Source organism: Alexandromys fortis, unplaced genomic scaffold, assembly GCF_014885135.2.
Source record: "Alexandromys fortis isolate MF-2015 unplaced genomic scaffold, M_Fortis_MF-2015_v1.1 scaffold_129, whole genome shotgun sequence".
NCBI classification, from domain to species: Eukaryota; Metazoa; Chordata; class Mammalia; order Rodentia; family Cricetidae; genus Alexandromys; species Alexandromys fortis.
This window is the reverse complement of record NW_026068022.1, coordinates 2,335,930-2,363,349: the sequence shown is the minus strand read 5'-3', so window position 1 is coordinate 2,363,349 and position 27,420 is coordinate 2,335,930. Positions and strand designations below refer to the sequence as shown.

Below are 27,420 nucleotides of genomic sequence, written 5' to 3'. Positions count from 1 at the left end.
GTATATGGGTGCCAGGGGAGGAAGAGGCATTTTCTTCAGTGGAACAACCACAGATAAGGCCCCTATGGTCTTGTAAATACGCCCTCACCATGCAATCCTAACAAAATGCATTGTATCACCAAAGGCAAAAAACAAAAACAAAAAACCCATAAAAATAGAAGGAGGTTAATTAGGAAGAGGGAAGGAATCAGCAGGGGGTCACAAATGGAATCATTAGGAGGGGGACAATGAGGGTAATAGAGTGTGAATATATCCACAATATACTATATATATACATATAAATGTTATATTAGGTATAATTAATAAATGCTATTAATTAATAAAGGTGTCAAGTGAGGTGTAATAAAATGGCCTTGTACCATTTCCTCATTAGTGGAAGACCTATTATATTATAAAGTAGAAAAGACCGAGATTCTAATTGGACTTGTTTTGTTTTTCTATAACATAATAATTTCTATTTTAATGACTCACTGTTTTCTGGCATTAATGTGATTGCTGTGAAACACTGAGAATATGCTATAAAACACTGTGCACCTCTAAAGGGATGAATTTTATAGTAAGAGAATTATGTTAAAAAAAAGATGTTTCTTCCTGGCAGTGGTAGCACACACCTTTAATCCCATCACTTGGGAGGCAGAGGCAGGCAGATCCAGCCTGGTCTACAGAGTGAGTTCTAGGACAGCCAGAGCTGTTACACAGAGAAACTCTGTCTATTTGTTTATACTGTGTACTATAGTAAGAAACTTCTGTTTATGCTCACCCTAGTGGTTGTGAGCCTAGGCTCCAATGGCTGAGCCATCTCCCCAGCTTAACATGTTTGTTTGTTTTTGTTTTTTATTTTGGTTTTCCTAGATAAAGTTTCTCTGTGTAGACTACCTCTGCCTTCCAAGTGGTGGGACTAAAGGCATGCACTATTATGCCTAGCTTAACTTCTAAAGCCAGGCCAACTGACCCAAAATTCATACTGAATAATAAACAGTACAGAGTTCAAGACCATATGTCCCAAATTTGAGTTTAAAAAATAGTTTGAGCACGATATGACACAATATGCACCATTAACTCATCTTTGAAGTAAACACACATTTCACACAGACCTGGGTTATTTAAGTAATCACAGGAGCAAAGGACAGGGAAAGTTCTTCATTTTTCCTACTGCACAGCTATCAGACTGAGTGATCTTGAGAGGATACGCTAACACAGTAGAACAACAGTACTAAGTATCTTTAGCATTTAATTTCTGGTGCAGGTCCACTTTCTGGCAAGGAACAGAACATAGAATCTATCAGAAATGTAGATGGGAGTTGGGTGGTGAGGATAATTTGGGGCTGGGGCTCATAGCTTAGGGATAGAGCAACGTTCCAGTGAACTTCTTACATGGGTACTCAAGAGTATTCTGAACCACCTCAGGGTAGAGAACATATTATTGCACATGTGGCTATGTTTCTCTGTAGTTTAAGTGCCTTGATAATACTCACTGCCCTGGGTGTGGACATTTCTTGGTTATTTCTCATAGTCATTGGAGAAATAACTCTCTCTTTGACAGATCAAAATTAGACAGGGAGTTGGGGGAGCTGGAGCTGTAACTCAGAGACAAATATCTGTTAGCTTACATGGGGGCCTGGGTTTGCTCTCCAGCACTGGGAGGAACAGGCAGACAGGGTACTTGGAGAAAACTGTCAAACTAGAAATCGGAGGAACTAGAGCTTGCTGCAGATAGGAAGGAACATGAGCACAGACAGCAGATTACACTGCAGAGACGCTGCTCTCTGCCAAACTGGCATTACTGCCTATAATGTGTAAGTCATAAATACCTTTCTTTCTATGGTTTGGAAGTAATGTAGGCATATGTGTACTGGCAAACCATGTTTCCCTTAATTTCTCAATAAAAATTCAATTAGAAATGTCTTCAGGGTGATTTGCTGAATGATGACGGATATCTAATTTTCCCAGACCTTAGGTAGTTTGGAGTATCTAGTAATTGATGGCTGGTGTGTGGGTGAATCTGAAATCTAGAGACACAGAAAGGCAGAAGTAAATGGGAGGTAAGAGTCAGAGGGAAAGGCATGTGGAGTCGTGCAGAAATCATCTTTTGTTCCGGATCCTTGCTGACTTGACAACAGCGCAGGGGAGCTATGAATACATGTGACTGACTTTCTTGCACATCAACATTCCTGCACAATATGCCACACTTTCAGTTACACAGAGAAAAAACCCTCGGTGATCAAGAATCTGTCCTCACACTTAGGCCCTACTGTTCCTTGGAATTGAGAGGCCTTTACAATGGGCACATGACAAAGGAAGAAAATGGGGAGTGAAGGGGAGAAAATAAAGACTTTTCAGATGTTGGTTGTATACCCTCTTAGGGTGTTCTCTGAGTACACAATATCTTTCCCCTGATATTACCTGTGGGAACCACTCAGAATCTCCCAGGGCCTTCAGGAACGTCACTTCCGAGTCTGTAGGAATGGTGCTCGGGATACAAGCCCTCATCAGCTTCTTAAAACTGGCTTTCACTTGTCGAATTTCATGGAATTCAACAGGAACAAACTCACAGTTTAAAGCAAATTCTATCTTGAAGCTCTGAATATGAAGATACAGAGAATTAGGCAGATAAAAGAACAAAGCTTTCCCCAGGGCAATGCTTAATAATAAACACTATGTTGTTGTCAAATAGCTGCAGCCAGCTTTAGTGGTTGGCCAGAATGGCAAGTCTAATCCTTTCTAGGGGTAGATTACTTAGCTCAAAAATGATGTCATTCTGAGAACTTAAAGTATCTAACACCAAATACAGGGCAATTCTAAGGCCATGAACCACGAATGCCTGGGCATGGTGGTGCACACCTTTAATCTCAGTATTTGCAAGGCAGCAGCGGGCAGTTCTCTCTCTCTCTCTCTCTCTCTCTCTCTCTCTCTCTCTCTCTCTCTCTCTCTCTCTCTCTCTGTTTTTCAAGACAAGGTTTCTCTGTAGCTTTGGAGCCTGTCCTGGAACTCATTCTTGTAGACCAGGCTGGCCTCAAACTAACAGAAATCCGCCTGCCTCTGCCTTCTGAGAGCTGAGATTAAAAGCACTCATCACCACTGCCCAACCAGGCAGATCTCAAGTTCGAGGCCACCCTGATCTACAGAGTGAGTTCAAGTTTAGCCAGAGCTACATAGAGAAACTCTGTCTCAGGGGAAACAAACAAAGAACCAGTGACAAATAAAGAACATAGTTAATACAACAGTAAAGACTTTGTTTCCCAAGATGTACACTGTTAACTGAAGGGTATAATATACTGTTGGAGTTCCAGAACTGAACCAACAAAATTCTGTAGTTATAAACAAATTTCTTATTATGCAAATAAAATAAATTCATTATATTAGTATCAAAAGATAAACATTATGATTTCATTGCAATTTGGTTACTTTTTAAGTCATTAAGATTTTACTTATAATAAAATGTCTTTTTTGAGTTCTAAACTGTCATTTCTTTTCTTGAAACATGTATCACTTATGTTTCTTGAGTACCCTTTCACTTATGTCTTTATTTCACATGGAATTTATTCTGTGAGGTATTGGCTTTGCTTGTGCACATGCATGTAAAGGGTCATACACACACTCACTGATGTAGGATGTCCTTCTATAGGCTGTGAATATGTGAATATGATGAATAAAACTGTTTTGGCCAATGGCCAGCCAGAATAGATCCAGGTTGGAAATCCAAACAAAGAGATGGAGAGAAAGAAGGCAGATTCAGGGAGACACCATATAGCTGCTGAGGGAGTAACATGCCAAGGCATCACCTACGGTAAGCCAGGGCCATGTGGTAATACACAGATGAGCAGAAATGGGTTAATTTAATTGTGAGAGCTAGTCAGTAATATGCCTAAGCCATTGACCAAAGAATTATAATTAATATTAAGCCTCAGAGTGATTATCTTATAAGCAGTTGTGGGACCAGATGGAACACTTTATAAAAGCTTCCAACTGCCCCCCCCCCTTGTATCAAAAGATAGGATCTCATGCATTCCAAGTTGGCCTCAAAACTTACTAGCCGAGGACAGCTTTGAACGTCTAATCCTCCTGCTCTAGTTTCCAAGTATTGGGATTACAGGCATGTGCTACCATACCTGGTTTATATGGGGCTGGGGGTCAAACCCAGGCTTTGTGCATTCAAGGAAAGCACTCTACCAACTGAGCTTCATCCTAAGTCTTATATTTATAATTAAAGAATGATACAGGCATAGGGATGTAATTTCAGTTTGATAATCTGAAGAGACCTCTAAATTCTCATGCCAAAGAACCAATCATTCTTTTAGCCTCTTCTCACTTACTTTGATATCTACTAGATCATCTCTTTTCTTCAAAGAGTAAAGCTGTATTCTGGAAATTGGTTGTATAACAGTGTGAATATACCTAGTATTACGATCTTAAAAATCGTAAGTGGTTAAGAGCACCGACTGCTCTTCGAGAGGACCCAGGTTCAATTCCCACATGGCTGTTCATAACTGTCTGTAACTCCAGTTCTAGGGTACCCCCATACAAACAAAAATTCAGGGAAAACACCAACACACATAAAATAAAAATAAATTATTAAAAGAAAGTTTAAAAACTGCTGCTTATATATTTGGTTCATTTGATGTTTAATTTTGTATTTTACTTGTTGTTAAAGTCCAATTAAAGTTTTAAAAGAGGGGGCAGATGCGTTAGTGCATATCTTTAATCCCAGCATTGGGGAGACAGGGGCAGATGGAGCTCTGTGAATTCCAGGCCATCCTGGTCTACACTGCGAGTTCCAGGACAGCCAGGGATACATTAATAGAGACCCTGTCTCAACAAACAAAACAATGTTTTTTTAAAAAGAGGACTGTAGGAGCAGCTCAGCTGGTAAAACGCTTGCTTGCAGGCATGAGGACCTGGGTTCTATTCTCTTTCTGCTTCCTTTGTTGGGATACAAAGGTATGTAGTTGCAACGGAAAATCACCAACAACAGCTAGAATCTATAACATATATGAGACTTACTGATAGACACAAGTAAGAAGAAAGAGGAAGGGAAGAAAGAAAGGAAAGATCCTAAGTGGTCTGTCTTTCTCACTAATTATCCATCATCACACAGTTCCTCTGAGACCTCATACAGAAAGGGAATACCAGAGGTGAGTATTCAGATCTGGGGAGGAAGTTCAGGTCATATAAGTGTGCCAAAAACAAACACTATGCAGGCAACGTTTGCTTGCTGTGGAAAAGAGTTCTATTTTCTAGACACATAATTAAGTGCTGTGTCAGAAGACATGTATGCAAATTTTAAATCTGAGCATTACCTAAAGGTTTCATGGCCTTTACCTTCTAGGCTGTGACTAACTGGTTGCAGCTGTCTAGGTAGTGGGAAAGAGTTAGCCATGCCAGCCTGTTACAGAGGAGATGACTCAGTCGTTGGCGTTGCAAGGGCCAAGCATGTGGGTTCCTGCTGAGAGCAGCTCGCACACAGCCTCTGCTCTATGGTTCAGCCAAAGGTCTGTCTGGATTGCTCAGTGCTAGACTTTGAGGAGATTTCTCAATGAACAGATGCTTCCACTTTATATTTGTTGACAGAAATAACATTATTTTAGCTGAAAAAATTATATCTATTTGCCAGGTGGTGGTGGCATATGCCTTTAATCCCAGCATTTGGGAGGCTGAGGCAGGCAGATCTCTGAATTTAAGGCCAGCCTGATCTACAAAGCAAGTTCTAGGACAGTCAGGGCTGCTACACAGAGAAACCCTGTCTTGGAAAACCAAACGAAACCAAAAAAAATCCCACAAACGTTTATTTATTATTTATTTACTTTTTGTGTGTGGAGGTGGGCACATGCCACAGCATCTCTGGAGGTTAGGGTTGTTAGCACACCTGTTCTACAGGCTCTGAGGACTGAATTTAGGTCATCAGACTTTGTGGTAAGAAGTATCTTTACCCACTGGGCTGGCTCAACATTTATTTTTTAAATGCACGACTTGGAAAACATTGAACTTAAAAAATTACTGTTGATTCTGGAAGCAGATACTATTTTTAAAATTTATAAAATCTTACATAGCAAAGCCCTTCAGCACAGTAACAGGCTAAAACAGCTGATATTTTGAATTATCTGACCTTAGAACCCATATCTCTATGTATACAGGTCTGAAAAGTTTGAAAAAAATGTTACGTAATAAACAAGGCCTTATCTTCCCTTGTCTTCGAATGCAGTGCAGCATTCTGTATCAAGAGTTCACAGAATAAAGGCTGTTTGTTTATAGAGCACAGATGCCTATGAGAACTGAATGAAGACAGTGGAAATACAGTCTAAATAAGCCTTATTTCTCTTTTGTATTTATACTTCCTGATATCTTTTGTTTTAAAAAAGATTATGAATATTCATCCTCATGGCTAATAAAATGCACTTCACAGAACCATCCATACATAAATATACATATATAAATACACACACATATAAATAGCTAACTAAAAAAATTAAACATTCTTTTGGTCTACATGTTCTTGTGTTTGGTTATACATGTAAATGCATGGTGAACAACATGCACATGCAGGTTTGTGTGGAGGTCAGAGGTCAAGCTTGGATGTAGTTCCTCAGAAGCTGTCTATTTTTTTTCCCTTTCTCTTTTTCCATTTTTCATGTGTGTGTATGGAGCATGTGTGTATGAACACAAGTATGCACAAAAAGATTCAGAGTGATGTCAGGATTCATGCTCAGTTGCTCTTCTATCTTACTCATCGAGGCAGAGTCTCTCAGTCAAACCAGATCTCCTAATATGGTTAGTCTTGCTAGCCAGTTTGCTTGGGGGATCCTGCTTTTGCCTTGACAGGCTGGAATTTCAGGCAGGCTGGCATGTCCATCCAGCATTTCCAGTGGGTTTCTGGGGCCTCGCTCTGCATGTCAAGCACTTTAACTGCTAAACTATCTTTCCACCCCATCAATCATCTACTTTTTTATTTTTATTTATTTATTTATTTTTAATTTTAATTTTTTGAAACAGAGTCTTTCAATGGGACCTGAGCTTTGCTGGCCAACTAGTGAGCTCCAGAGATCTTCCTGTTTGACCCAGTGCTAACACCATAGGAATGCACGATCATCCCAGTTTTTAATGTGGGTACTGGAAATGGAATTCAAGTCCTTATGCTGTGCAGTAAGAGTGCTTTACTGGCGGAGCTATCTCTCTAGCCTTACCTATGTTTTCTTGAGACAAGGTTCTCATACAGTGGAGGCTGGCCTTGAACTCCTGGTCCTCCTCTGTCCACACCATGCCTGGTTCAGAACTATGCTTTATTTTCCCCTTATGGTAAAGTTGGTTTGTGATAGGGTTTATAAGCTGCCTTTATGGTGCCAAGTTTTCTAAGTGAGAGAAAAAAAAAAAGCTTACCCTTAGTTGTGACTTTTCGCCAAATATATAAAGGGCAGCTTGTCGTTTTAAGAGCTGGTTTTGTAGGTAGGTGCTGTTACTGAAGGAGGCTGAGTGATCCTTGCCTGCCAGCCTGGCACCAACATCGATGAAGGATGTTGGAGAGCTGATCAAACGCGTGCTGGAACGAAGACTTGCCCATACGCCTTCACAAAAGTGAGAAAATGGAATGAGGAAATGTGGGGATGACAGTAAGACACATGCTCTGGGCGGTTTTAGTGGGGATGTCAGGTAATCAGTCTAAGCCATGGATCACAATCATTTGCCACTTATTTTTTGCAATATAAACATTATTTGATATAGTAGTTTAAAATCACTTTGTCTTAGATTTAGAAGAATTTAGTAAATCATATCTCATTTCATGCTGACATAAACTTGGTATTTAAAGTAAATATGAGAGCATAAGCTGAGTGTGCGATGCAGGGAGCAGTAGCGGCCGGAGACAAGCAGGGGCCTGAGCACGGGTCTCTGCAGCTCTCAGGCGTCATGGGAGGCCCGCTTTTCTGCTTATTTACTCAGTGGAATAAACTACATCATGAGACAAACCAGAAACTTACTAATGCTGGGTATAGAATGCATATGTGGGTAAGTAAAAAAAAATGACCTACTTTTTTTTTTTTTAATGACCTACTTTTAAACCACTAAACATTCTTTCTTAGAGTATTCATAAAAGAATTTATAAATTTAGTAATGTGCACTTCACTTAATTTAGGTGTATTTAAAATATACAGTCAGAAGCAGACATCTTTCAGGAGAATGTCCATACACACTAAACAGACAGAAGAGCCTTACTGTATAAGTAATATAAACCAAGTTTCTATTAATTAGAGATATCAAGGACTTCCTGTGTGGGATGATTCAAATGTTGAGCATCCACAGAGGCATATACTAACTCTCAACTTAACCCTACAGCACCTTCAAGGCTTCAGAGATTGGGTGAGGGCTGGAAGACCTCTCCAAAGTTGGGTTTTCTTGTGTAAACCTGAAAAGGCTATTTCAGAATCTTTCCCCAATGATAAATCAAACCCTGTTTCTAAATCACTAGAAGTTGCCTCAATAATGCTGTTACCTTTTCTCTATCAGCATTTCTGGAGCTTAATAGACCAGTTAGAAAGAAAAGGGAAGGTGATTTCTGTTTAAAAGGAAGGTATTTTTCTATGTAATCTGCAAGTTTTCCTTAGACATCATGGCAAATGGTTTTTAAGTGGAATCACAGGAATTTCATAATACAAATGAAACTAAAGAATATAATTTGACAAATATAAAAAGTTATTTGTAGTATTAACTATCATATGAAAGTGATGGTAAAATATGACACACTGGGACACATAATACAATACCTTGATTATGAACTGTTTCCTTAGCTGAAGATTTGGGATTTGACTGAGTGAAACATTTGTCTCTGTACCCATGCACTGGTAGGTAAGGTTAAAGACAGAAGAAATGAAATGTATACAGCAGCAAACATCAGAGCAATCGAGTAAGAGAAGAATGTTTAGTTTTTAAGGTTAAGTTAACACTGGAGGAAAATACAAATACAAGTATTAATTAACAAACAGAAAGCTTCCCAATAACAAAAAGATGAATTGAGTGTCTACTGGATGAATTCTCAGCACCTGTTTATAAACACTGTAAGCGCAATGAAATGGACAGCATGGCAGAGGGTGCCACTAAAAAATTATACCAAATGGAACAAGCTTTTGAAGACTGTCAGATAGAAATAAGTCTATATAATAAAAGTAGGGAATTTGGGTATATGTGTTAATGTTAGAAGTACACTGGCCCTCACACTGAAGGAGAGTGGCAAAAACCATGTGTTGTCCCACAGATCTGTTCTCTGAGCAAGGTCACCACACCAGGGAACAGTGAAGCTCTAGCAACCATTTGGGATAACTGAGGGTGTGTTTTGCAGTGAGCATTAAGATTGCCACAGCATCTTCCTTTCTCCTGTGCACTCAGAAATTATATTTATATTTCAAAAATAAGTAAAGTTGCAATCAGCAAAAATTCATGATCCTGTGACAATACCTAATACCACCAATACAAGTTGTGATGGCTGAAGTAAATGGCTTCTCTTAAAATTCTTATTAGCACCAAAATGATAGGCAACATTTGAGAAAATACTTTTGTAATTTGAGTAATATTTTTACCCGTTAGACAGAAAGAGTTTTGTGACTATGGAAAACTTTACCTGGTAATAACAAAAATGGTGAGTAGTTACATTATTTCCAGAGAAAAAGAACTATTCAAATCAATCATGGGAAATAACTGTTTTCAGAATTACTAATAACATTATTATCTCTACAGTGCAAAAACTGCATAAAACATGATCTCAAATCTAATAATAGGAAAATCATTGGAAGTGATGTTCATTCCTATCTCACTCCCTCGGAAGCAAGAAATAATACTCATGGCCTCAGTAGCCAATGACACCTGAGTAAGGGCTGCTTACTTATGCTGTGCCCAAGCTGACTTGAAACTTACATCAATCTTGCCTTAATTTCTCAAAGAGGATAAACCTTCAATAGTGGCCTGTGTAACCATGCGACTTGGACCTGTCCAGAAGTGGCTACGAGTACTGTGCCAGTGACTGAACGATGTGGCTCATTTGTCTCATGGGACACATTGTTACTTTGTTCAGACCAACTTTCAGAGAGAAGGGAAAGTGATGCTTAAGTTGCATCTGTTGGTGACATAGTTTACTCTCAATGTGACCTTACACCTAGCTCAGTACACAAGATACAGATACAGTCAGTCAATGCTGCACTGAAACGGTTCAACACTAAATAGATTGCTGCTTGCTATGGAAACTTGGCAAAGTTAATTTTAAATAGCCGAAATATCTATTTTTGAAGTAGTTACTTCAAGGATATACTTTGAAATAAAAAAAGTAATGCTATTCACATCTTCTTAAGTGGCTTTTTCCTTTTTTTTTTTTTTTTTGGCTTTGTGAGACAGTTTTTCTGTAGCTTTAGAGCCTGTCCTGGAACTAGCTCTTGTAGACCAGGCTGGCCTAGAACTCAGAGAGATCCGCCTGCCTCTGCTTCCTGAGTGCTGGGATTAAAGGCATGCACCACCACTGTCCGGCTCTTAAGCAATTTTTGTGAGAAAAAAAAAAAGATATATCCTCTTTCTTATAATTCATCAACTTGTAGACTAACTGCAAAGTGATCTGAAAACCAATGATGGCCAATCTCAAGTCCTGCTCCCCCTGCTCCTTAGAGCAAGAAAAGTATACAATGGATATAAGAAGTAAACCCCAAATTAAGACTCTATATCAAAGACAAGAATATGAAAACGGAAGAGCAAAAAGGAGGCTAAAAGCAAAACTAGAAAAACAAGAGGTTCTTCTGACACAGGGTGACGAAGGGACTGATAAAGAAGCAGTGCCCAGCCCTCAGGAAGAAATGAGACCTGGACTTGCAGGAGGCCTAAGGAAGCACCTGCAGGCTGTCGGTGTCTAGTCTTGCCCAGTCTGATCCGACTGCGCGTCTGCCTGTCAAGGTCATGTAAACTTAAAAACTTAACGTCCTATTGTCCATCAATTGTAACTTTACATGGAAGAAATGCACTTAAGAGATATATTAGGGTTACACAGAGAAACCCTGTCTCAAAAAAAAAAAAAAGCCTGAGAGAGAGAGAGATATTAAAGCAGCTCTAGGACCATAGAGGAGTAAGTGAATCTCAGTATATAATGGTTAATCACTGGGCCTTTGAAAACTATGGGAGGCTTTGGCAGTAAAGAGATAGAGTAAAAGAATGAGACCTGCTTAAGGGTCAGAAGACAGGCAACTGGTTGAGAGCAAAAGCTGTAATAAGTATACAAACCAAGTTCACAAAAAATTTATAGCAAGAAATATTTGGTTAAGGGATCAGAAATAATAATTATAACTTCATATATGAAAAAAATGGGTCCTAAACTAGAAAGACAATTTTTAAACTTAAATTTATCTTAGAGGCCACCAGCCAAATATGGGAATAGATAAATGTTCTTGAAGTTTATAAAAATAAAATACAAGAGTGGGGTATTGGGGGACAAATGAAAATATCTAGGTGTCTTCTGGAAGTTGCATTCTACTAAAAATTAAATGAAAAAAATTACTGACTTATGTTTCCTGACAATCTCTGAAGGGCTCTAAAATCTGAAACATCTGGATGACGACATGATGGATCAAAAACTTTCTGATTTTGGATTCTGTATTTTTGGGTGAAGGATGCTTAGCATGTTAATTAAAGTCTGTGTAAATATTACACAATCTAAAACAAACAAACAACAAAACCACTCTAAGATGTCAAATACATCTGGTCCATGGCATCTGAGATAAAAGATATACAACCTGTATAAACGTTCATCAGAAAGCTGGAGTTGGGCCAGGCAGTGGTGGTACACGCTTTTAATCTCAGCACTCAGGAGGAGAGACAGGTGGATCTCTGCGAGTTCGAGGTCAGCCTGGTTTACAGAGTGAGATCCAAGACAGGCTCCAAAGCTACGGAGAAACCCTGTCTCAAAATACAAGGGGAGGAGGGGAGGGAGAAAGCTGGGGTTGGGCTATGATTCATCTGTAAAGTTCTTGCTTAGCATACAGGAGGCCCTAACTTCAACCCCACAGGTACTATAAGCACACAGAAAGGGCAAGTTTTAACCATTTATAAAAATCTGGCAATCTTCATGACGGGAGAAATCCCAGGATTCTAAGGAAAAATATACTGTCTCTTGCTTCAAATTCATTGAAGAAAAAAATGAAAAGAATGAAGTTTGTATCTTAAACTTAAAAAAATCCAGAAAAAAGAAAACTACATGTGACTTGTTATGGGTGTTATGTGTCTGCTCAAAATCAAATACTGAAATCCTGAGCCTGGAACCTCAGAAGTAACTGTATTTGGAAACTATGTGGTACAGACATAATTAGTTAATGTAAGGCCATACTGGAATAGACTAGACCCTACTACAATATGACTGGATCCTTATAAAAAGAAAAAAAAAACTTGGGGAAAGATATTGTAGTGGTTTGAAAGAAAATGGCCCCTATAGGGAGCAGAACTATTAGGAAGGTTGTTGTAGTAGGTGTGGCCTTGTTGGAGAAGTGTGACACTAGGGGTGGGCTTTGAGCTCTCATATGCTCAAGGTGCTCTCAGTGTGGCACACAGTTGCTTCCTGTTGATTGTGGATCAAGATGTAGAATTTTCAGATCCTTCTCCAGCACCATGTTGGCTTGTACACTGCCATGTCCTGCCATGAAGATAATGAACTAAACTTCTCAAATTGTAAGTCCCCCCAATTAAACGTTTTCCTTTATAAGAGTTGTCATGATCATGGTGCCTCTTCACAGCAATAGAACAGTAACCATCACAGACATAGAGAATGTCACATAGAGATGAAAACAGAGATCTGAGTGATGCCTCCACAAGAAAACAAATGCCATGGATTTCTAGACAACCTCAAGCCTCTAGAAGGCTGTCATCCAACAAGCTTCCTGAAAGCCCTCAGGATGCTGACCTTGATTCTGGACTTCTGGCTGTACCAAAACTGTGCGACTAAAGTTGTTTAAGCCACCATTTATGATATTTGCTCTAGTAGCCCCAGGAAATGAAACACCACAGTCTCAAGGCCTAACAAATTCGCTGGAAACATGACTCCAGAAAGATGGAAGCTCTTGGGAAGAACTGTAATTTCAGAAGGCTTTGATGAGGCACTCAGTGACTACATGGGCATGTTTATGGTTTTCAAAAAGGAAAAAAAAAATCTGAATTTTGTAAAACATAGCTTTTAAGTTGTCTCTGAACCAAGTTCTGCAATGGATTATTTACTGAGTATTTATAGTTCTTAGGAGAAAGCATTGAGTTTATTAAGTCATGTCCAAATAACCATAACATACCCGGTGATGCAGATAAATAGTTCTAGATGAAAAAGAATGTCACAGATTTAGAAATAAGGATCAAGAAGATTTCAGGAAGAACACAGCCTGGAAGGACCACTCTCCTTCATGACTCACATTACTCTGCCTTCGTCCTACTAATGATTTTTTTTTGTCTTTCTGAGAACAGTAATTGACTCTATAGATGAAAAGGGTCTGTAAAAGCAGTTAATATACCAGTGAACAGAATTAATATCCAAATTCTAACACAATTAATAGTCTATATTAGAAAACACCGAGAAGGGTGAAATTTTATAGGTACAACTGATAGCATAGTTATGACCAAAAGCAATTCTCTAGGCCAGTATGTTAAGAAAACAGCACGTGGCAAACAGGTGGAAAGACTTCACGCGGCATTACTCTAGCAGGGACCTGCGTCAGGATGGGGCTTTCCCCACAAGGCACTCTGAAGTCGCCAGGACTCCCAGAGTGCTGCATGTGACTCTGCAGAGTCCACACAGTGAAGAGGATTAGTGAGTGGACGACAGCCAGAGAACCTGAGGAAACTCAGAGACAATTACAACAGAGAAAGCAGAACAGCTTTTAAAGCCAAAGATCTCAAGTGCGAGAAATTGGATTTAGTTTCTCACTCCTGATACTTAGTTTGGCCTCAAACTTACTATCCTTCCGTCCCAGCTTTCTGGTGTACACCACTTGAACAAGAGCTGACATGTAAACATTATCTGTTGGTAGAGTTTTAGAAACATGAGAAAGATGTTCCTAACAGAGAGTTGCTTGTATATGCAAAGTACTATTTTTGGGAAGAAAGAAATTGCCCATAGCTGATAATGTCCATGAAGAACCAGGTCATGTGGGTGGCTTGTTTTCAAGGAAAGTCATCCTTGTATGGGAGCAAGAGGAAAACCCTATGATGGTGACTCCACTAAGGAGCAGCAGAACTTTGCTGTCAAGACCCCCAGTTTAGAATTTTCTTTGCAGAGTAAAAGAATATTGCAGCAACTTGTAGAGACCAGAGTGCAATGACTATGTCTCTCTCTTCTATCTCTTCATGTCCAGATAGAGTAAGGGAGAGAAATTTAGAAATCGTTTTAGCTTACCCTCCAAGACTAGTAAAATGAAAGGTACTGGAGACACAGCTCAGACTGATAGCTCTTCTAATTTTGTACGTAGTCTTTTTACCCCGTGAACTTGCTGAGTTGTTACCATGTAAGCATAATTATCTCACCTCCTAATTATCTCTAATCCATCAATATGTATGATACCATTAATAATTATATTCATTGTTCCATAAGGCATAACACCTTTGTCATCAAACTAAAAGTAAATTTGGTCATTCATTGGAGAAGGGTAATTAAGAACAACTCAGAAACATGATTAGTTGATTTTTAAAACATCTACTATCTAGAAGAATGCTCTCTTCTGTTATGCTTGTATCAGTGCTCATATGAAATTGGTCTTACTAACCTCCTCGAGCAAAGCTATTGGATGGGTTTACATCCAAATGTCCTGGCACTAACTGCTTAAGCACAGTGGACATTCTTGAAGTCCTCCTTTCAGTCCCTAAAGTAAGCCAAAACAAAAAAAAAAGAACAAAACCATGGTGTTCAGGTTAACATTACTCAAATGACAAAAAGTTATCTTCATGTGTAGCAAGTCTAATTGCTGCCAAACATTGTATTTTGTAAATCCCCAAAAGCTTTATTAGAGATAACACAGCAATGTTAATATTTCATCAGAGATAACACATATTTGAAAGATTATAGAGTTAGGTTTGGCAAGTGCAATCAGAGAATCCAATGATAAATGAAGCAAGGCATGCATGGTGTTACTTTGCAAGAAAAGCCACTTTCTCCTTATGTTGAGGTAATTCAGATAGCTGATAAAGCCAAAGAGACCAGCTTCTCCAGTCACATGCTCCTGTCTAACACATCAGGGTTACCTCTACATGAACCCTTTGGGGTTCCATCACATGATAACTGAAACAGAATATTAGTACAAGTCTTAATGGCTTCATCCACATTTACAGAAAACAAACTCTGCAAAATCATAAAAGGCTAAAGAAATTTTTGGAATTTCAAATTTATATGATAATTTTAATCACTATACACTTAATAATCAGATTTAAATTTATACATTTAACTTCATAATAATATTTTAAGGTTTATGTAGACTTTGGGACTTAGGAATTACTTTATGTTTGATACTTCCTATTGTTTTATTACTACTTTTAAAAGAAAATAATTGAATACACATAGTTACTAAATACTAGACATTAACAGTGGTACTTTGACTTCTAAGTAAGAGAAGCTAAAGTTATGGCCTTGCAGGGTAAAAATTTTGAGGAGTCGTATTGAAGTAACTAAAAGCATTTATCTAAAGAGATTAATCTCAGAAACAGACACTGTCTTTTTCAAGTAGTTGTCAAGAAAATACTGTCAGATCTTACCTGGGGACAGAGCAAGTGCTGGCCTGACAGTAAGGGTATTGTTGCCTCTGAGTTTCTGATGGACGGTAACTGCAGTCAGTAAGGCTTGCAAGTACTTTTCTTGCTCTATGCTACTGGAAGATTCTAAAGAGGAGGTAGAAACTATAATACAAAAGAAAAATATATAAAAGTCTGCTAATAAATTAAGCTTAAATATATTTGCTTAAACTTTCTTTATATAACGTCATGCTACCACACCCAAATACAGAAACCAGTTAGATATAAAGCCTGATCAATTATGTGGCTTGTCTTTTGATGTTGGTTTCACATCTATTTCTCAATTGCTCATCATTCTCCCATAAAGGGCCCAAGACTGGAAAGCCAGCACAGGACTCAGATTCTAAATACACATGTATTGATACAATCAAAATGAAGATTCACAAACAACATCTCCCTGATGATCTCTTCACATACTGCCCATGCTACTGTGTTGAAGCAGTGAGGATAGGGTAAGTTTCTTTGGCCTTCCAGAACAGGTAGAGCTGAGAATGTCCTAACAGGCGTAACAGGTGACATGGGCCTGTGGGGGCTCTGTTGCTGGAAGAGCAGAGGAAGACAGGAGGAATATGGGAGTCACTTCTGCTACATGCCCTGGTCCTTCTAAAAGAGGGGCAGAAAGTAGGCACAAATACAAACAACTGTAAAGCAAATAGTTGGCAGGAATATCAGCCTAGTTTGTGTGAAGCAAAACTGAATCACTGAAATGGGTTCAAGTCCTTTATTTATGTATTTTAATTTCTGATAAAGGCCTCATGTTACAGACTAGCCTTAAAGTCATTATGTTGCCGAGGCTGACCTTGACACACTGATCCTCCTGCCTCCACCTCTCCCAAATGCTGGGATCACAGGTGGGTACTACATAGTTGGCAGGCACAGGCATCTGAAGAGGTATACTAAAAGGACAGAAAAATCATACATTTTCTTGTACCTTGAACACATAAAAAATAACATTTTTATTTGCTCTAAGGCATCATCAAATATAAGGTTCACGTGCCATTTTCAAGTATGACACTATTCTTTCTGATCATATTAATTAGGAGGCACATCCCAATTTGAAAAACACTAAAGCATAAAATAAACAAATGCACTTATTCAGAAATATAAAATACATACTATAATATAACAACAAAATTCCTATCAGATAAATCATAACATGGAGGAATAACTTTCCTATTGAATGTTCAGTAATATGCTTGCTAGTGCTCCTGAACTCACAGCTTTTCTGCAGTTCTATCTGCTTCTGATCTAATATACATACTTTGGCTTGGGAGAGCTCCCCAAAACAGAGAGTGGTAAAATCAAACTTCCTTTTATTACAACACTGATGAAAGTCCAACCCAGGCACAATACAGTACCACGCAAGATGCCCTTAATCAAGCAAATTATGAGGGTGTACTGGTCAACTTTCAGGAGGGAAGTAGATGAAAATGGAGATCTCAAAAAATCTTCTAGCTTTTTGACCCAAAATTTTGGGTTCTAAAGAAGAAAGAATGCTATTCCCCAAATCATACCTAATACTTTAGTGGGTCAAAGTTTAACTGGAAACCATGAAAAAAGTCAGCTCAAGACTTGACTACCTTGGTTATGGTACTTACAAATTTTCCCGGGACAAGGAACTATATCACTATTTCCCTAGTTTCCTAAAATATTCTTTGTCCGAGACCACTAAAAACTTCATTCTGGTTGGGTATACTGCTACTATTTATATATATTCACATGCCATACAAGACAAAATTCATATTTATCTCTGTAGCTGTTAAATGTACCTGGATACTTTTCAGAAAAAAAGAGTACAAAGATTGGTACAGTCTAGTTTCCAAGAATAGATATTCTGGCTTGCTAGAAGGAAAACAGCCTAGAATCAAAGACTATTATTTGTCAAAAACCAAGAAAAGAAAAGATCAGATATGGTAAGAAAGATGTTAAAATTAGCGTGGAGTCCCACATGCCCGCACCCGTCTTCACTTAAGTGCAGTGTTGCATATTCTGCATGAGACACAGTGAAAAGGGTGTGGCGACGTAGCTGGACCTAGGTTATACTCCCTGTACCTTGGGAAGACTCCTTCTCTCTGGTCTTATTCAGGATGCCCTCAAACTTCAGGGATCAGGTGACCCTGCCTCAGTTTCCCAGGGAACTGAGTCCACAGGTCTAGATACTGTCCTGGCGGAGGCTTAAGAACACTCTTCTGTGAGAGCTGTGCTGTATAGATATGCTTACCAGCTTGAGGGGAGTTCTGTGATTTGAAAAGACCAACAACTCCCTTGCCATGGAATCCCCCAGATCGGAGGAGCAGAGTACCACTTCTTGAGTTCTTCCAGCACACGACGGGTAGGCGGTTGTGTCGATAGCAGCGGGCTACTCTTGGTAAACTGCTGTCTTGTACAGCTTGAGGTATGACTAAAAGGCCAGGATAGCTTCAGGAATGCAGGAGAGAAAGAGTGATTGGGGAAGAGAAGGGTAAGAAATATGGGGAAGGAGATAAAAGTAAAAACTGCAGTTATCACTGTGAATTTTGAACATGCAGAAACATGTTAGTGGAGATGTATCATAAAATATGGAAGTTCATTAAACTCAATTTTTTTGAAACAGGGTCTTATCATGTAGCCCTTTTCGGCCTAGAACTTGCTAAACTGACCAAGATGGCCTTAATCTCACAGAGATCCATCTGCCCCTGCTTTCCTGAGTACTATGATTAAAAGTCTGTGTTATGAGAAAAAGCCAAACTGTCAACAACTTACAACAATGACAACAGAGAACAAAGCCACCTGTAGAATGCCTGAGAAGTGGAAGGGTCAAAACCAAATGATTTTTGGAGTGACAACAAAAAGTTCAAATGTAAAACAAGTTTAACTGTTTCATTAGCACTATACAGTGATGTTTATTTGTCTATTAATAGTCAACCCTGGCTGGCCTGGAATTTGATGGAGACTAAGCTGGCTTTGAATTCACAGAGACCCATCTGCCTCTGCCTCCTAAGGACTGGGGTTAAAAGCATATGCCACCAAGTCTGTGTTATGATATTTTTTTTAATTAAAAACTTAAAATTAATTTTCAGAGAACTTCTTACAGCATATCTTAATTGTCATGTGTTTATTTTTAAAGACTGGCTCTCAAAGTTCAGGACAGGACTCTGGGGAAGTAAAGTGTATGAGTACCTAATCTGTAAGTAAAAAAAAAAAAAGAGCAATTTGCTTTATTTTAAGAATCACACATATTTTATCTCTTTGACTACTAATCCAGGATCCTTTTGGTGATTTTTTTATTATGGGGCAAAATATAGTAAAACATGGCATAAAATTTACCATGTTATTCATCTTAAGCATATAGATCTCTGGAGCTAAGTACAGTAATAAAGCTGTATTTATCACCCCTCTCTTCTACACTCCTCTCAATTCTTGGCCATTGCTTTCCCATCAAACAGGATTTCCTGCTTTCAGCTCACACACATACCTCCTAAGAGAAAATGTGATATTTTGTCTTCCTCCATTACCTTCTCCTGTTCCCTGCTTACCCCCTTCTTCAAAACTCCTTTCCCCTCACGAGTACTTTTACTTTCATGTCATACATATTTAAATATGGATTCTGCATATTAAGAAAGATATGTTATTTGTATTTACAAATCTAGTTCATTTTGCTTAACATGATGCTCACCAGTTCCATCCACTTTCCTACAAATGATATATTTCATTTTTTTATAGTTGAGTAAAATTCTGTTGTGTGTATATCACATTCTCTTTACTCATCTGTGATGGGCATCTAGGCTGCTTCCATATTGTGGCTACTGTGAACAGTGCTGCAATAAACATGGACAGGCAAATGCATCTGTAGTAGGCTGACTTAGATTCAAGTTTACATCCATCAATGGTATAGCTAGATGATATGGAAATTCTATTCTAGTGTTCTGATTTCCAGTGTCACATCAGTTCATATTCTCACCAGCAGTATAAAAGGGTTTCCTCTCTAAAATCCTCACCATCATTGTCCTGTCAATATCCATTCTGACTGGGGATGGAAAGAGAATATTAATGCACTAATTTGCATTATTCTGAGGATTAAGGATGGCTAACATTTTTCATATATTCATGGGACACTTATATTTCTTCTTTTGGGATAAGTCTGTTAAAACATTTGCTCATTTACTGAATGGATGATTTCTGTGTTTAATTTTTTTCCCATCCAAATAACCACTTTTTAATGAAATCTTTATTAAAATTTCCTCCTATCATGTTAACTTCTTCCCTTATCCCTTTTCTTTTGTTCTTCCTTCTTTTATCTTGAGACATGTTTCACTGTAGCCCATGCTCTCCATTTCAGCCTTTAGAGTGCTGAGATTATAGGTGTGAACAGGCCTCTGGCTCTTCTTGGCTTTCTTAATGCTAGTCCTGACGTGGAGTGCTATAATTGATCAACATACACTGTGGGTAATGCTTTTCCTGCCCCAAGAAACCTGTTTCTATCTCAAGGTCTTAAAAAATATTCTCCTTTCTCTCTCTCTCTCTCTCTCTCTCTCTCTCTCTCTCTCTCTCTCTCTCTCTCTCTCTCTCTCTCTCTCTCTTTTGAGATAGGGTTTCTCTGTGTAGTCCCGGCTGTCCTGGAACTTACTCTATAGACCAGGCTGGCCTATAGATGTATCTGCTTCTGCTTCCTGAGTGCTGGGATTAAAGGTGTGGGCCACCCATGCCTTGCTATTCTCCAATTTTACAGAAGCTTTATTTTAAAAACATCTTATATGTAAGTCTATAAATCAATGGGAATTGAGTTTTTATGTATAAGCTGGAGTCAAGATTATTTTTTCTTATATCTATCTATCTATCTATCTATCTATCTATCTATCTATCTATCTATCTATCTATCTATCTATCTCCAGGACTATTTATTAAAAAAACAAAAACTTCCATCCACAGCTTTTCTCTGAAACCACATGTCCATGTGTGAGGCTGCTCTTATATTTCTTCTTTGTACCATCAGTCTGCTTATGCTACTCCAAGACTATCTTAACTGCTGTAGGAATTTTTTTTGACAGTACTTTTATTTAAGATTTGTACCATTGGGACTAGAGAGATGGTTTAGTGGTTAAGAACACTGGCTGCTCTTCCAGAGGACTTGGGTTCAATTCCAGTATCTACATGGCAGCTCACACCTGTCTGTAACTCAAGTTCCAGGGATCCGACACCCTCACACAGACAAACATGCAAGCAAAACACCAATGCATATAAAATAAATATTTAAAAACTTCATATTATGTTTTAAATAACATGTTTGTGTCTGTGTAGGTATATGTATATGAGTGTAGGTAACCATGGAAACCACAAGAGGCCATCAGAATCCCTGGTGCTGGAGCTGTAGGAGGTTGTGAACCCCTCTGTAACACGGGCTTATGAAAACCAAACTTGGGTCCTCTGCAAGAGCAGTATGTGCTCTTAACTGCAGAGTCATCTCTCCATCCCTGATTACTTTGGCTAAATAAAATCTTGATAGCCAGCAGTATTAATCTGTAAGTCTGAAGAGTATTGTTCTATAAGCCTACCTGAACTACTCTTGGTTTCTGCATTGCTATGTAAACCTACAATCACCTTTTCAGCCTTTGTTATTGGGTTTTTCATTGAGGCTCAATGCAATTTCTGAAGTTTAATACATGTTTTTAATACATGAATAATGCATGTATTAAAATATGGACTATTCTAATTCAAAAACTTGAAATATCTATTTAAACTTTTAATCACCTTAATATTTCTGAATGTTTCATAGTATGGTACTGCACCTCTCCCATGGGATTTACTTCAAAGTAGTGAATATTCCTTAGTGTTACTGTATATACAATTGGCAGCACCTAAATACTGTCATTTAAAAAATTCTCTTTATAATGATTTGGTTCTGGTTTATATGTAACTAATTACTGCATTGCCAACTTGTACCAGTTACCTTACCAAATTTACTTACCAATTTTAAAAGTTTATGTGTAGATTCCTTCAGGTTTCCTACAATTTTTCTAGTCTTTTGCATACCTTAGCATGCTAAGTACAACATTATACAGAAGTGATAGTGGAATTCTTCCTCTGATGCTAGAGAAAAGCTTTCAACACCTTAGCATTAAGTGACTTCTGCTGCCAGAGTGAGACCAGAGTGAGCTACAAAGAACAGCTTCTATTTCCTATTTTTGAGAGTTTTTAATTAAAATAAAAACCATAAATAGTATATAGTATCTAAAATGTTTTACTGACCATAAAAACTTATTATATACTCTTCATTTTATCAATGGATTTTTTTTCTGATGTAATTTCAAGCATTAATGCAGTTCTGTAGCTGTAAAAACTTGGTCTTTATTACTAGTAATGCTTTTTATTTTTAGTATTTTCCTTTTTGTTCCTTAGTAAGTTTTACTTTAATGTCTACTTGGACATTTTTATGGTGACAACAGCTTTCGTTTTCAGTTTCACAAGATGTATTTTCCTAACCTTTTAGTTTCCACCCTTTTGAATTTTTGTACATTAATCATGTCCCTTAACAGCAGCAGAACACTTTTTAAAAGCGCTCCATAATCCCTTTCTTTTAATTGGAGACTTAGTCAATTTATAATTTCTTATTGATAGGTGTGAAAGTCTTTGATCTCATTCTTGTATTCTCTGTATTTCTCTTTTCTTTCTTCCCCCTCTCTTTCCTCCTTGACAGGACTGTTTTTCTATTTCCTTCCAAGAGTTTGCTTGATATATATTCTTTTACTTTACCATAAATCCTTCTAATAAGAAGCGTTCCAACAATGCTCTATTAAGACAGCAACAGACATGAGAAAGTGGACAGGGAAAGACCATCAGGCCTCAATCCTACATAAAGAACTGCTGGTAACTAAGAAATGCTGAGAGTGGAGAAATAGTCTTACCCAGGGAAGGGTCCCTAAAGTGGCTATCCAATACCAAGTGATTAGCCCTGAAATCATGTGTGTACACACACACACACATACACACACACACACACACACTCACACACACGCATGGCACACACATATTGGCTAGTTTTATGTCAGCTTGACACAAGCTAGAGTAATTAGAGGAGGGGTCTCAATTGACAAAATGTGTCCGTAAGCTCAGGTGTAGGCAAGCCGGGAGGGCATTTTCTTAATTAGTGATTGATGGGGGAGGGCCCAGGCCAGGGTGGGTGGGGCCACTCCAGGGCAGATGGTCCTAGGTCTGTAAGAAAGCAGGTTGAGAGTCGGGCGGTGGTGGCGCACGCCTTTAATCCCAGCAGGTGGATCTAGTGCCAGGACAGGCAAAGCTACAGAGAAACCCTGTCTTGAAAAACTAAAAAAAAAAAAAAGGAGAAACAAAAGAAAGCAGGTTGAGTAAGCCATGGGAAGCAAGCCATGAACGGCACCCCTCCATGGCTTTTGCATCAGTTCCTGTCTCGGGTCCCCTGAAAGAGCGGCAATGCTCTCAATCACTGGGCCATCTCTCCAGCCCCCATTATTTACATTCTTTAAGTAGTATCTTAGGAAAACGTAAGTAGACAATACAGGAGCGTCCCTATCTATATTTGGGTCAGCAAATCAAAGCTTGTGGCCAAAGTCCATCACATGTACTCACTCCTTAGTCTATGGCTGCTTTGGTGGCAGAGCTTAACTCCTGCAGTAAGAGGCCATATGGTCTGCAATCTGGCAGTCTTTACTCTCTGGCTCTGGAAAACGTCTGTGGACCTCAGGCCTACAGCAGGTATTCTTCTCTTCCACCCACCTGGGAAAATGCTACTCTTACTTTAGGTCATCCTCACACACATGCCCGAAACAGCAAATAAGGAAAACGCATAGAGGGAATAAGTGCTGCTACCTTCCGCTGTAGCAGAGGTAGTTTTTAGTCACCTACTTGTTCTGGATATAAATGGGATGCCAACTAATATTGCATAAAACTTATCTCTTAAGTCTGCGATCTTGTTTATGAAATACTTTCTTAAAAGTATTCGAATGGAAAATAAAGAAAGGTCTCTTTTTGGAGTTCTTTGATTTGACACTTACCTCCTGCATAGTGAATACAGCCGGTTAGAGGCAGTGATTCGGAAATACTCTGGTTTTGAACGGGAGGAGCTGCCACTTATGGTTCCCAAACCTAAGCGCTGATAATCTCTGAAACACGCTTTTTCCACCAACTGTTCCATTGTGGATTTCTCTGAGGCCTTCAGGGTTGTACTTGTTGGAAGTTCACTATCATCTGAAACTGACAGGCAGAAATAGGTTTTGTCAAAATGATTAGCTCACAGTAAAGGACTCAAAACAACAGCAATAGCAGCAACAACAACTACTTCTTTTTGGAGACAGGGTCTCACTATATAGCTTGGGTTTACCTGGAACTTAATACACAGACAAGGTGGGTCTGGAATTCACAGAAATCTGCCTGCCTCTGCTTCCCCAATGCTGAGAGATTCAAGACATTCAATACCATATGCCTAGTTCAAAACTTCCTTTTGAAGAAGGTTTTTATGTTACGGTTACCAGGATTTTATATATCATAAATTAAATCACATAATTTCTACAAGGGATTATAGCTCAATATAGATGAAAATAGTAATGGAAGTCAGGAAATATATTAAGGGTAACACCTAAAAAAATCAGGGAAGTAATACCATTTAAATAACTTCTAAAAACTAAGTGAGGCATGGTAGTTGCATCTTTTAAAACACCAGCATTTGAGAAGTAAAGGCAGATTACTAGATGTTCAAGGCCAGTCTGGGCTACATAGTGTATTCCAGGTCAGCCAGGAACACACCCTAAGACTCTGTCTTTAAAAGAAACAAAACAAAGTAAAAGCAAAACAACTAAAATTAACATGATTTTAAATTCATTAGCCACATTTTTTTTGTTTTGGTCAGGCCTGACTGTTGATACTAAAGTTCAGTAATTTATATGCAGGACTCTAAAACAGAAGATAATCTGTTAGTAAAATTTATTTTTCATCACTACACAAACTCATTATCCAACTTTTTGTATTATTTTCATAAGAATACATGCATATTGAAATTTTTAGATTAACTAAAAGCATAAGTAGAATTGGTTTCTGGAAATCATTTGAGGATATAATATATACAAAAAACTCTGACACTCTTTGTAATCACAGGTTCAGATTCCTCTATGACTTAAATTTGAAAGAATTTACTCAATAACCAAGTACTTTAGAGAGGTTTTTTTTCTTTTTCTTTTCTTTTTTTTTTTTTTTTTAAAAGGACATTCCTAATTGGTACTGCATGTAGCTACAACAAAAATTCATATTAAAAACTGTCTTAATTTTTTATTTGTTTTTAATATGAAAAAAGTTAAACTTTCAAAGTTCTCAGAAATGTACTCAAGAGTACTAACAGACAAGGACAAGGCATGGTGCTGCGCGGCTTTAAAGCACTCAAGGCAGGCAGATCTCTGCAAGGTTCAAGGCCAGCCTGGTCTATATAGTGAGTTCTGGGACAGCTGGAACCACATAGAGAATCTGTCTTAAAAAAAAATAGAAGATATGGCTCTCTCCAAAATGAGTTAAAAACCAAAACCCCAAACAAAGCAAAAGAACTAGTTATGGTGGCACATGCCTGTAATCCTACCACTTAGGAAGTGGAGGCAGAAAAATGTGTATGACGCTAACCTGGACACAGTGCATCTATATGTATTATCAACAACAATTATCCCTAAAAAATGAGACTTGGTGTTTCAGCTTGAGAATTTCACAATAACACACTTAGATGCCAGTTTCATGTTGTCTCTTTAGTTTTAGAGAGGAAAGAACATTATATAATTATCATGTGATGATTTTTATTGTTTGATTTTTGGAGGAAGGTCTCACTCTGGCTCCCAAGCTGGACTTGAATTTATGAGCTGAAGTGATCCCCATTCTGTGGCTCCTTAGGAGCTGCGACTTCAGCCATGTACCATTATGTCTAGTCATAGACTGTTTTTTTATTTTTTTTTTCATGAAATAATTCAAAGTAGGAGATTCAGTAGTTACAGGTAGCAACGTTTTGTATATGACTGTGAGTAGGCCAGAGTTTTTCTACTAAGTGTTCATTTTAGCAATGGAATGACAGATCTTTTTATTGCCCTCAGGGATAAGTGTGTAAGTATTCCTTCTTACAGTGGAGAAGCATACACACATAAAATCTTGTAGGTTCTTTGTTCTAGCAAGCCAGGTGAACATTTTTTGGGCAATGCTCTCATTAAAAATGAGGTTTCTTTTAAAAGGTTGCTATGGGTGCTAGTTGTATAATTACTACTGATGGACTCTAAGTTCTTGAGATACAAAAAGGGACACTATCCTTCCATTACATTGTATTTTATGTATTATATCCATAGCATACTCAATAAATTATCAAAAACTGGAAACAAAATCAGTCAACAAGATATCTTGCTTTTTTCAATTTTTCTCATCTGAGAAGTATCTTGGTTAACTGTATGTATTTTTAAATTTTTTTTTTTAGGTAATTTTTTTTAATCACCTTAGAATTTCTTCATCTTAGGTTCCCCTAATTTTCAACTTGGAATTTGCTTTTTTTGTTTGTTTGTTTGTTTGTTTTTTAGACAGGGTTTGTATAATCCTGACTGTCCTGGAACTAGCTCTGTAGTCCAGACTGGCCTTAAACTCATAGAAATCTGCCTGCCTCTGCCTCTTGAGTGTGGGATTACAAGTGTGTGCCACCACCACCCAGATCCTTATTCCCTTATTCTTATTTTATAAGTAGGATTTCCTTCTTTCTCCCTTTAATAAGATCCAGATAAAGATGGATGGTATGTGACTTAGTAAAGGAGCAATGTAAGTTAGCAATAATACATCAGCCTGGGGATGTGCTCAGTTGCTAGAGTGTTTGCATCATATGCATGCAGCACTATAAAACAGGCACGATGGCACATACACCTGTAATCCCAGCACCCAAGAGGTGAAGGCAAGAGGATGAGAAATTCATCTTTGGTTACATGGTAAGTTTAAGGCTAGTTTGGAGTACATGAGACCTTGTCTTCATTAAGAAAAAAAAAGTCAACCAAAATCTTATCTAAACAATAGAATATTAGTAAAAATTTATCTTGCCAGTTCTGAGAAACTGTTAAGCACTCACGAAGTTTTCAGTTTTTGTACATTACAGTTTGCTACAACTAAGTCTCTTGTTATTCCTATAAGAATAGCCAGGCATGGGAGCACACACCTAACCCCAGCACTCAGGAGGCAGAGGAAAGCGGATCTCTGTGAATTCAAGGCCAGCCTGGTATAGGTAGCAAGGTCCAAGCCAGTCATAACTACAGAGTGAGACCCCGTTTCAAGAAAAAAGAAAGAAAAAAAATTGAATTATTGAAAATGAGTTCTTACATACCAGAAATATCATCTTCTTCATTCCACCCAGGACGATTTACTCTCTCTTCCACAATCGTTCCTGTCCTCTTTTTCAATAAATACTGTCTCCCAATTGTCATTTTTCCTGCTTTTTTGGCACCTTTTACAATCGTTTTTGAGAAAGTTCTGGAAGTCATAAAAACAAAGAGAAAATCAATTTAATATAAAAGGCACCACTAATATTTTGACACCTATATTACTCATTTCTTCTCCAGACATACTGTGATGCATACTTTTGTTAAGCTTCTTTGTATCACTTTCCATATTGTGGAGAACTACTTTCCTATAAACGTTACTACCATC

The 27,420-nt window shown here is 38.2% G+C and overlaps 1 protein-coding gene across 2 annotated transcripts in view; it reads right to left on the bottom strand.

Annotated features, from left to right (window-relative positions):
- The window catches only part of Sbf2 (SET binding factor 2), a 371,745-nt gene that overhangs the window by 33,686 nt on the left and 310,639 nt on the right, over positions 1-27,420 (bottom strand). The window contains exons 25-31 of one of the 2 annotated variants that reach the window (XM_050163377.1): positions 27,098-27,243; positions 23,775-23,973; positions 17,990-18,186; positions 15,733-15,873; positions 14,751-14,846; positions 7,372-7,556; positions 2,404-2,580 (exon numbers count right to left, since the gene is read on the bottom strand). In XM_050163377.1, coding sequence (XP_050019334.1) covers positions 2,404-2,580; positions 7,372-7,556; positions 14,751-14,846; positions 15,733-15,873; positions 17,990-18,186; positions 23,775-23,973; positions 27,098-27,243 — 1,141 coding nt within the window. The remainder of the gene's footprint in view (positions 1-2,403; positions 2,581-7,371; positions 7,557-14,750; positions 14,847-15,732; positions 15,874-17,989; positions 18,187-23,774; positions 23,974-27,097; positions 27,244-27,420) is intronic. The other variant, XM_050163379.1, reaches the window with a different exon arrangement.